The sequence below is a fragment of the Xiphophorus hellerii genome, chromosome 16 (genome assembly GCF_003331165.1).
Source record: "Xiphophorus hellerii strain 12219 chromosome 16, Xiphophorus_hellerii-4.1, whole genome shotgun sequence".
Taxonomy (NCBI): Eukaryota; Metazoa; Chordata; class Actinopteri; order Cyprinodontiformes; family Poeciliidae; genus Xiphophorus; species Xiphophorus hellerii.
In genome coordinates, this window is record NC_045687.1 from 22,265,641 (window position 1) to 22,277,493 (window position 11,853).

Sequence of the window (11,853 nt, forward strand, 5' to 3'; positions counted from 1 at the left end):
AGGTTCATCCCAGAAAGACACACAGCTAAAACACAGAGGCGCCGGACCAGGGGAACTTACTATGAGAAAGAAAATACTCCTTTCCTTCCTATTCCCAACCAATGCAACCGCAGTAATAGCAGCTGATTTTGCTATTTTTGAGAGAGCTGAACAAAAAAAGATAACATGAGACGGAGGACAGTGGGTACATTCAATAGTAATAAAGAAAAAACACACAGACAACTTGCTATCCAATTCAATATCCATCATGACACCATTACTTCAACAACTAGTGGAGATGGCATTTAGCCACTAACACTCCTCTTTTCTTTTCGTTGTGCATTCAAAATCTGCAGGTCTGGTCTAATGGACAACATGTCTAATATTTCCTAAAACTGAAGGAAATATTAGACATGTCTGAAACTAAAGCTGTGTTTCGTGGAGCCCACAGGAAAGCAGACAGATATATTTTCATCATTTGCAAGCCCTTTGGTCATTTGCATGCCTGCTATAGGTGAGATTATGTGGCGGCGCACAGGTGAGTTTTCCCTTCCTCTTTCTTTCCCTCCCTCTGGAGTTGAAAGGGTCCAGCTCCATGGTGATGTGTCATTACTCAGCCGCTTTGGTCACACCCACTGCACACACCCTCCCCTTCCTAGTAGCTATAACCAGTCAGTAGCCTCAAAATAACATGATACTGCTTAGAAAGTACTCCCGAAGCTCTTTTGTGTGCAACAGAGTGACAAAGGCAGAGGGAAACTAAGGAGACAATGAACATATTCTGGGTCATTTATTGAAGACAGAGCGATCTTGTGTTCCTGTGACCTCACTGTGTTCTCCCACAGCAACAGCCAACCAGTCTCAGTAGTGAAGGTAGAGACTGAAGCAAACCACAGAGCTTCTCACCGGACGTCTACTGCAGCAGGTGAGTCACTCAGCTACCCAACTTAGCGACTTTAGGCATGTGGAAGGAAGGGGTTCGTGCGGTTGGTGTTTTTACACCAACCGCATGAACGGTTGGTGTAAAAACCATGGTATGGTGGCATGGTGAGGGATCCATCCAACAATGATCCTTTGTCTCCAGGGACCTGCCTGCCTCTGAATGAAGCCCTTTGAGATTTATCCATCCTTGTTTTTGATGGAAGTCAGAAACAGTTCGGTTTTCCCGATGCAAGACGAGCAGTCGCAAGCTATGCTATACTCTTGGTACATCGTTTAAAGGTGTTCAACCACAAGAGCCTGCCTTTTTGCATCTCCAGTATGGGTTTTTTTTCTGCTTGTGGGTCATTTTCCAGACTTTGCTGAGGTACTGTGAGGGACTTCCGTGTGACTTTAACTTGTTAATACATCACTTAGCTGATTCCTTGGTGTCAGAGTTCAAGTGCTGACCACGGGGAAGCAGGAACGGTTTCTGAGCAGGAAAAACATTGCTGGAGTTTCGGCGGCTGTCCAGGTAACAGCTGGTTACATTTTGTACACCACCTGGCCGGTGAACGTATGATTAATTCGAGGCTTTCCGCTGAGAGACCAAACAACAAACTCCTGTTTTCCTTGAGGTACACATTTTGTAGGAAAGGCACATAAACAACAATCTAGGCGATAAGAGGTCACGGGGGATTGTTGTTCTTAAAAAGAAGCTTGTTGCTATAGACAATAGGGATCTGCCCTGTCATTGTCTTTGGGAATACAATTTATCTGTTATGTTGCGGCACACAAAGAGCACTGTTTCCCCGTCTTGGAGGTCCAAAGACGTGAAAGCTTTCAGAGGAGGCGATCTTAAAGTGACTCTGGACGAGTAGTTGGTGTGAGACGGAAGGCCAGTGTTTCTATGTATGCTGATGACAAAGTGCTTAAGTGTTTCTGTGTCACCATGAAATATTTTAACACTGACAAAGTGTAGGTACATAAAAAATACACATATGAAGCTGCTCTCAGTGAAACTACTCATTTGTTTTACTCTCAGGTTGATATAATTTTTGGATCAGTTTACATCCCCATTTGGTACTCGCTACCTACTTCCTATTTCTATTTTGTACCTGCAAAATAAATGTTTCCTAGCCTTGATCAGTAGTCATTATATATTAGTTGGGGTGATTTTTCCTTTCACCTCCTTTTCATTTCATACTTCATCAGTTTTGTTTGCTTCGAACCTCATTTTTTCCATACACAGAACTAAAACTTCATCTATTTACATTTGTTTCCTGACAATGTGTCAATTTCTACCCTTCAGTGGGACGTTTGGACCCTGCTTCGATAACAGATTATTAAAGGTATTTTTTTCAATACAATACTAATAGTCTACTGTGATAAATGTGGTTTTATGACTCCAAAAAATGACATCTTCCAAACCGAAGTCCCTCAGAATTAGTCAACTGAGCGAAACGGAGTTTAAACTGAATTGTGTTGTAATGCAAAGTTCAAACTGAGTTTATTTTATGATCACTTATTGTCATGTTTGATCAAATTACCTAACTACACACAAAAACAAACTGATGTGCTTTGGTCTAAGTGTATGAGCCAGCTTGGTGACGCTTATGAAATAAGAGTACGAACTGATGAAAGGTCAAACTGACCTTTAACCCTTTTCAAACGGACAGAATTTAAAAATGCAGAAGTACATAAATACAAGCAAACATACACGCTTCCTGCTTCCATTTGATACCGTTTTAATCAAACTCCATTTCAATCCTGGCGGTTCTTATCTCTGTTTGTATCAGTCGACTCAATTCAATGTTGAGAGATTTCTGATTAAACAAAATCAGAAATGAGCGGCCTCCTGCCTTTGGATCACATTTATCATCCATAACCACATCTCTCTCCCCAATGCCTAATGTGAATTCCTAACAATGGAAAACTGGAAAATGATGAATCAATGATGAAAACTAGTTTTCATCATTGAAGATTCATCAACAGCTTTCTTAACTGATGATCCAGTAGTTTTTTTTTAATATAATGTAATCAGGTTATCAATAGAAAATCTGGTTGTATTATTATTAGGAAGTTTAAGAAGTATTAAGAAGTTATTTCTAACTTAACTGGCTGAAAAAGATCAAAACTTAAATCACTATAAATAGGATGGTGTTGCAAACATTTCCCATGCTATTGATAAAAAAACCCTGTGAAACTAAAATATCTTTAGTCTGAAGGATCTTGTTAAAAAAAAAGTGATACTTCCTGTATCGTCATCCTTCCTCTACCACACGTGCAAGGAAGGGTAGTAAACGCTACATAAATTACTAAAGTTCTTTAAATGGTTATGAAGCTCACAAACAAGGTATAAAAAAACAGAGTTATGACATAATTTTTTATTCCTGCCCTATTTCTCCCACCTAACAGCAGAAAGGGCCTCTCCCAAAGTCTAAAGGGTTCAACAATGTAGCACACTTGATCACAAAGTGTTCAACAATGTAGCACGCTGATCAGATGATTCATACTGAAATGCACGTATTCTGTCGTCATGATAAGACGTATGATAAAAATACTGACAAATCTATGAATAAAAGTTTGAGTAATGTCAAAACATCTTTTTTCCCCCCTGCCTTTACAGGAGCCATCAGCTGGAAAAATGGGGTGTTTCGGATTCCTCAAAGCCATGATGATTGCTTTTAATGGCATCATCTTCGTAAGTAGCTTCGACTTTTCATACTAATACTCAGCTTTTAATTTCGCAGGAATATCCGTGTGTGTGTGTGTGTGTGTGTGTGTGCATGTGCGTTTGTTTGTAATACCTTATGGGGCCCATTGTCCTGACACATACTACATTGTGGGGACCCACTTCTCCTTGTGGGGACCAAAGCCTGGTCCCTACCAGGGGAAACGTTTTTGGGTCAGGGGTTAGATTTAGAACTAAGGTATGAATTGAATTTTGGTTACGGTTAGGATAAGGGTAAGGTTTAGGCTGTAGAAATGAATGGAAAGTCCCCATTGTGCATGTGTGTGTGTGTGGGCATGTCGGCGTGTGTGTGTGTGTGTGTGAGACCTCCATGTGGTATCGCACAAAGCCACAATCTGAACAAAAAAATCATGCAAATATAGAGAGAGGACATATAAATATGACATGCATTCATCAATAGCTCCTTGTGAAAGACACCCAAGAGGATTTGAATAGGACATTACAGTATCTGAATGGGTTAGTGAGTTTTAACCAAACATTTAACTTGAGTCAGCCAGATACAGTGTCTGCAGTCCGAATCCTCTCAGGTTTCCAGGAAGTTAAAGGAGCACCGTGCAGCAAATACTGACATCAAGTGGCCATGTTGAAGAATGCATGGACCTCAGATTCTGTCCACTTAAACAAACTAAAACTGTAAGGAAAATTACCCAATGTAGAAAAAAAATATTGTTGTGGCAGAAAACTTTAGTTTTTAATCAGAATATTGTTTTTGTGGAAAAAAAGTATTTTATTTATGTCTTAATTCTTGGGATTTGTTTCTCTCTTGATTTTTTTCTTTGTTCATTTAGCAGTATGCTTTCAACAAATTAGAATATCATTGAAAATCCCATTTATTTGGGGAACTTTATCACAAATTTAAACACATTACATAGATTAACTACATACAGATGGAGGTTTGAAAACTTTTATTCCTCTTAAACCTGATGATTTTCAACTTACAGCTAATAAAAACAAGACATTTTAAATTAGAATATTACACCAGACCAATAAAAAGTATTTTTACAGAAGTGGGCTAAATGAAAAGTATGTTTAATACCTGACTCAAGGTCGTTAATTTCAAAAGGGACTTTTGATCTGTCAAACGAGACTCATCCAGACGCATTTTCTGATTTAATGAATTTGACTGTGTATAACTTTGATCTTATAGTTCAACCAGAATGATTTTCAAAGAACCATAAGAGTTAAATGTAAAATTCTAAGGCTAAAGATGCAGATAGTTGGTGCTAAAAATCAGTCAACCGTACAGTTGTGGTGTCATTTATTATAATCCCATTGAGAAACTTAAATTCTCCTCATGTTTTTACAGCCAAAATGAAATGACACATTCAGTAGTGTTCCAGTATTCAAATAATTTTGCATGTTTTTTTTTTTTTTTGCCCTCGTTATCCCAAGCAGTCTAAGTTCTCCATTAATACTCCGTCTTCTCTCCCGTTCAGTTGGCCGGGATCGGCATCCTGGGCGTGGGGATCTGGGTGAAGGTAGACAGCGGCTCCATCTTCAACTTCCTCGGAAAAATCGACAACGTCCCACCGGAAATTAATCAGGTGCTCAACGTGGGATACCTGCTGATCGCCATCGGTGCCCTCCTGGTCGTCATCGGCTTCCTGGGCTGCTGTGGGGCCATCAGGGAGAGCAAGTGCATGCTGGTGCTGGTAGGCGTTTCTCAAATTTCACTACTTCAAAATTGGTGAAGTTTCAAAAGTCAAAAGATCAAAAGACCCATTTGTCAAATTTCACCATTTGAAAAGTGGTGAAAATGTGTCAAATTTGAGGAAATTTGATAAATGTAATGATACAAGTGCAACGAGATAAACTGGTACATCATCAAAAGTTATTATTACAGTCGTGCAATTTAAAAAGTGACACGTTTTCTGTTTGTCTTTCTGATATTGGCGTATCAGCTGACAATACCCCGAAGTTCTGCTTCTTAAAATATCTTAATGTTGTTTTACACAAATAAAAAGTGGAATATTTACATTGAAAAGTTATATTAACACAATCGTGAGTAACGTAGGTAACGTCACAGCTGTCCAGCAGACAGCCACCGATAGCCTCCATAAGAACAGCAAGACAGAAAGGTCAGTCGTAATGAAGCCTGCTTTTCACACAATACTTTGTCTAACAATATTAATGGAAGGTTTAGTGGAAGGAAAAAGTGCAGACAAAAAGTGTTCAAACCACAAAAATAAGCACAGTTTTGCTTAGGAGAGATTCAAACTATGTTTTATAAAATTCTTCAGTGAAGTTCACCTCATGACGCCTCAGATAAACTTTCCTGTACATTTCTGACTCTGACAGTCTAATAAAGAACGATAATTAATAATTAGCTCATGATAAACAGGGAAAAGTTAAGCCCTCCATATGTAGAGGGTGGAATGAAATCAAATTACAAATACCTGCTTATTTGGCCCATGACTGGGACAGGTCAATAGGTCAACCCAGGGCAACACAGACATTGGACACGCAAACACTCATTCCTAGGGGCAATTAAGAGAGACAAATAAATTTGGCATGTATGTTTTTGGACTGTAACAAGAAGCAAATAGAACTGGATAGACACTGCAAAGAGAAAGTCTCTTTGGTCAGGATTCGATCCCAGGACCTTCTGGCTACAAGGCATCAGTACTAACCACTCCAACATGTAGCCTTCATGGTGTAATACATATTTTGTTGGCCTGTTGTTACAGAATTAAGTTACAACTTTCATAAACTTTAGAGGAGAGATGTCCTTCACAAGATATTTCCTCGTCTGATTTATTTTATGTGGTGGACCGCTATGTGCAACAGTAGCAGGTACAAAGTATATGCTAGCATATCTAATGATTCAAATCTTATTGGCACATATTCATAATGAGGTCTTCCTCCAGTAGAGTTTAAACACATCAGACAGGTGTGATGCTAATAGCGATTAGCATCACAACAATTAGCAAATCCTACAGTATTTTAGATTCGCAACTGGGAGAAACTCAACTTCAATGTTGTCATTCCAGTATCTCAGGCAATTACAGCCCAGTGTCGGCATTTTATTTCAAAAAGTTAATTTATCAACATAAAAATATCAGCTCCAAGCAGGTTTTAACTTATATTTTTTAATAAACTGCCATCACTCATATCTTTTAATCTGATCTTCTTCCCAGTTTTTCATGATAGTCTTGCTGGTTTTCATCGCTGAGGTGGCAGGGGCGGTGGTCATTCTGGTTTTCAGACCTGTGGTAAGTGACTGAAGGAGTTCAGACCAAACGGCCTTCATAACAAGATAACGTGGACAGGAGATAACATCTAATATTGTCTGTTTTTGTTAGGCAGATTCACTGTTTGAAAAGGTTGGCACAGCAGCAGTTAAGAGCATCCAGAAAGACTATGGCAGCAATACTGACATTACTGGACTGTGGAATACCACCATGGACGGGGTACACGAGACGTCTGAACCTACGATGAGTTCTCCTTCACAGCGTTTCCCATCTGCTCATCTGATCCGCTCTCTGTCTCTCTCTGCAGTTAAAATGTTGTGGATTCTACAACTACACAGACTTTACGGGTTCCCCGTATTACACGGCGCACAACAATACCTATCCACCACGCTGCTGCCTGGTCGACAGCCCATGTAACGCAACTATGGCAGACTCAAAAGTAATGCTCTAAGAGACAATCTCACGTTTAGTTATTTAGTTACTATTCAGTAATATCTGCTGTAAATTAAAACGTCTGTGTTGTACTTTCAAAAGATCGCAGATGGCTGCTTCCCAAAGATCAAGAAGTTGATTGATAGCAACACAGTGGTGATTGTGGGCGTTGCTCTAGGGATTGCTGCTCTGGAGGTAAGACCCCAACTTCCAAATTATAGGGGGAAAAAAATTATGTATAGGAGATAACTTCACTATCATAGAACAGAGTAGGGCCATGATAATCAAAAATAATAGTAAAGAAAGAAATTACAAGAACAAAGTCATAGTATTGTAGAATTTTGGCAATAAAGATATTAAGAGGACAAAGTCGTAAATACGAGAATAAAGTCGGAATGATATGCAAATCGTTGCAATATTGCGAGAATAAAGTTATATTTTTATAACTTTATCCTCGCAAATTCTTTTAATATTATTTTCTTAGCGTGGTCCTTGTACAGTGTTGTATCTGTTCAGTGTTCGTTAAGTAATTTTATTACGTTAGTAGCATAAAGGCCATACTAAGAAAGAATAACAATAAAATTACGAGAATGCAGTAATACTGCAGCTTTATTCTCATATTATTTCAGCTTTATTGTCGTACGACTTTATTCACAAAACCTTCTGACTTTATTCTCGTAATTTCATTGATTTATTTTTTCAAATTAGCCTGACCCTAACACTCCGTTGTATCCATTCAGCGTTCATGAACTCATAATATTATGTTCGCTCTCCTCAGATTTGTGCCATGATCGTCTCCATGACGCTCTACTGCAGAATAAAATCCACCAGGGCCTAACGAAGAGCAGGACGTCCTTCTACTTCCTGCCTCATCGGGGAAAACACCGACTGCGACGTCAGGTCTTGTGCAATCGAGGACAACTGAATGATATTTTTTACTACATCTCGATTTATGAAGTAGATTTAATTTATGGATCTAAAATATTAATTTTCTGAGAAATCATCAAGAAATCCCTCTTTCCATTGTGTATATATGAAAGAGAGCTAAAGCACTTAACACGTATCCAGTTGTTGGGGAATTACATGATGCAGTTCCTGTAATAATGAAGCAAAAGCTGGTTGTTGTGTTTTGGAGGTGAATGATGTACGAGAGCTTCTTGTATGATAAATGTAGTTGAGCAATAGTTGTTTGTCGTAAATTGATTTGTATTTGCAATAAAATCATATATTTCCGTGTAAAGGGCTCCGACTGCTCTGCTGCCGCCAAGTTATTGAACTTGTTTAAATGGAAAATTTCACAGCTGTCATGGTTTGCGGTTGGAGGTGGTGAGGAAGACGCTGTGGACTCAGGTTGAAATGAAGAAAAGGATGAATTTAATGATAAAAGTCAGAGATACAAAGACCAAAGTCAGGCAGCACAGGATGAGCGGAAGGCTAAGAGCTGATAACTGGCAGCTCAATAAACATCTGACAACTGACTTGACCCAACAAAGAACAAGGAACACAGGTGGGATTAAACACACAGAGGGTAACCAGGGAAACGAAACACAGCTGGGAACAACGGAGGGAGAGACAAGGCAACACGGAGGAACGATAGACACAGAAACCTAAAAGAACACACAGAAAAAAACCAAATCCTTACAACATCAGTGCTGGTTAAAACTAAAAGTCTTGAAAGTAAAACAAATAATAAAAATCTAAATAAATCACAACAATCAGCCTGTCCATTGTCTTTGAAAGTAGATGGGTAAATTTCAAACCGTTGACAAATAAAAATAAAAAGTTTTTGAGTAAAACTTCCATAATGCAGAAAGGAACTACTATATATGGATGGTGATGATGTCACATTATGTAACAGCTGTTACCGTCTGTTGTGAACAGAAAACAAATCTATTTTTTGAAAACGCTGAATGCTCTGGTATGTCGACAAGGCATTTATCGGACTGAGTGAGCACTCTTGGCTTCCCCAAAGATTTTCTCTGCAGGAGACGTGGGTGGGAGCCATGGCAACGGAGAGGTGAAGAGGTCAGACTTATCAGGCTTTTTGTCACTTTGCTTTAAACTTTACTCTTTCACCGACATGGGACAAACCAGGTGATCTCACTTTACTTTTGACAGTACTGTAATTTAATGCATAGCTCAAATAAAAAATAAAAATATTGACTATTGTCTACATCCCCAGATGACATCAAGATGAATGGTTTTGTGGAAAAGAAATATTAAAGATGAAACAGGAGTGAAAATTATGGTTAACGAATGAAAAGAAGTGCATGTCTTTATCTGGCACTACAACCAACTATTAAGGGAAACAGAAGGAAAGGAAATTTCTTCTCACGATTTCATATGATGTTGATGGTCAAACAGCAGGTTCTCTTCTGAATCTTTTGTAAAATGGTTTTTGGACTTGTGATTAATTTGTCAGGACTCAGGAGCTTTTTGTGAGAACAAATGAATCAGACAGGAGAGAATTAAACTCACACTGTCCTTTAAGTCCTGGACTTTATGCATCATGCCAGAATAAAAACAATTTCATTTTAAAATGATTCTGACATTAAAAAAAAAAAAAAAAAAAAGTAACTTCAAGTGTGCAAAACACACAAAACACCACACTGTACATGTTTAACAAAAATGGAAGCCAAAATGCAAATCCTGTTGGATATTTAAGTCTAGATTTTGATTTGTTTCCATTCAAAACTCTGATTGGTACAGTAAGGGAATTTTATTTATGTAGCACGTTTTCAGCAACAAGGCAATGAAAAATGCTTTACAGGAATTAAAAGGAAATACAAACAAAATAACAAACCAAAAGAGCAAAAGAAGAAGAAGAACCTAATGTTGATCTAAACTATGTAAACTAGGTGCTCCTGTTCAGGGTTGCTAAGTTTCCTCTGGTCTCATTTTTGGTCCCATTTTTATTTATTCTATTGCAGACTCACTGCTGTGTGTTTCTTTAAAGTCACTCATTGTTATATACACATAAAAACAAAATTAAGGTCATTTTAAAAAACATTTAAGATGTGATACAGTTAATGGAATCGACTAGAATTATAGACACATTTAAAAGAAAGCCCTTGTTCCTGCAATTTTTTTTTTTTACATTTGAAAAATAAACAATGGGATTCAAGTTGACAGTTTGCTCATCCAGCTTTTATAAAGTCTGTAAACTTTAATTCAGATGATCTTACTCAGTTTTTATGTTCTGATGTAGAATGAGAAAATAATAATAATTTTCTCAGATGCAGACATGTTACTTATGGCTGCTGTAGAAATCAAGCAGCAGGACGAACAAAACCTGTGATCAACTTTGTTATTTCACTGTGTAAATTATTTTCGAAATTAAATCTTTATTTGCTATTGTGCTCATGTCACAGATCGTAATTAAAAATCATGTTAATTGCCTACATGGTGAAAAGTAAATGACCACTGAAGGTCGTGTGACGATTTTGATCATTAAAAACCCGTACACTGGCCCACATATGCAAAAATGCAACATCTCTGATTTCTAGCAGCAGCGAGACGCCAGTCTGACCCCCAGCAGGCTGATGTGTATTTGACATGAAGATTTGCTCTCTGTTCTTAACGACCTAATATCATTCATAAAACCTTTAAATTGATTCTTTTAATTCGTCCTTTTCCTAAAATGCCATGAGACTTCTTACATGACGCAGGATGTCGTCACTATATGAGCAGCTTAACAAAACAACACGGTGGGAGCTCAGGGGTTGCAGGCCGTCGTCGTCACTGACAATGATAATAAATCATTAAAACTCAGCCTTCTGGAGAGCAATGGGCTGTGGGACTGTGTTGAAGCTGTGGTTAAATGCACTTTGAAACCAGAAATGTGAAATGAATCAAAAATAGTAGCCCCCCCATTTTATGTTTACATCCAAGGTCACTTACAGTGAGAAACTGCAGTCAGAATCTATCATAGATAAAAGCGTATGAGTTTCGCCAGCAGAGGGCGCTTAGCTCCATGTGCACCAGCGACTGACGCTCCGGCAGAAGAAGATGGCCTCTGCTGAGGAAGCAGCTCAGAGCAGACATTAGGAGCAGCTGCTGCGCTTTCTGTTTGCAGTTTACTCTAAATAAAAATGCTACACTGAAAGTGACCCGGCCCATAATTCTCTGCTGTGTTAACATTTTATAGTTAACGCGATAATTTAAACATCCCTTGTTTAGATTTTGACTTAGACCTTTTAAAGCTCTGATTTGTCCAATTTTTAGTCATTCTATTGCAGAGTCACTGATATTTCTCTTTTTAAAAAAATCACAAAGTTTCAGATACATGTAGAAAAAAAAGTCATGTAACACAGTTAATGGAATTGACTTGAATTATACACACATTTGAAAGAAATCCCTTATTACTGTTTCCACTGTTTGTTTAATCAGAAAATGAAACAATGTGGTTCAAATAGACAGTTTGTTCCTGCAGTTTTCATAAAAGTTGTAAATGACACTTTAAATCAGATGATCTTGTTCAGCTTTTATGTCCTAATTTAGACTTAAACTACAGCAAAAAATAAATAAATAAATGAATAAAATAAAATCCCAAATACAAATCAAACGACACATTTAACA

General features: G+C 38.0%; 1 protein-coding gene across 2 annotated transcripts; it reads left to right on the top strand.

Annotated features, from left to right (window-relative positions):
• Positions 1-646: 646 nt before the first annotated feature.
• On the top strand, positions 647-8,518 carry tspan34b (tetraspanin 34b). 2 transcript variants are annotated; one of them, XM_032586357.1, is made up of 9 exons: positions 647-904; positions 2,210-2,249; positions 3,527-3,601; positions 5,089-5,304; positions 6,790-6,864; positions 6,955-7,062; positions 7,151-7,282; positions 7,378-7,470; positions 8,054-8,518. In XM_032586357.1, the coding sequence occupies exons 3-9, from the start codon at positions 3,545-3,547 to the stop codon at positions 8,111-8,113; spliced, it is 741 nt and encodes a 246-aa protein (XP_032442248.1). In that variant the 5' UTR covers positions 647-904; positions 2,210-2,249; positions 3,527-3,544; the 3' UTR covers positions 8,114-8,518. The 2 variants fall into 2 exon arrangements, with proteins under 2 accessions (XP_032442248.1, XP_032442249.1); XM_032586358.1 differs by lacking the exon at positions 2,210-2,249.
• The last annotated feature ends 3,335 nt before the right edge of the window (positions 8,519-11,853 follow it).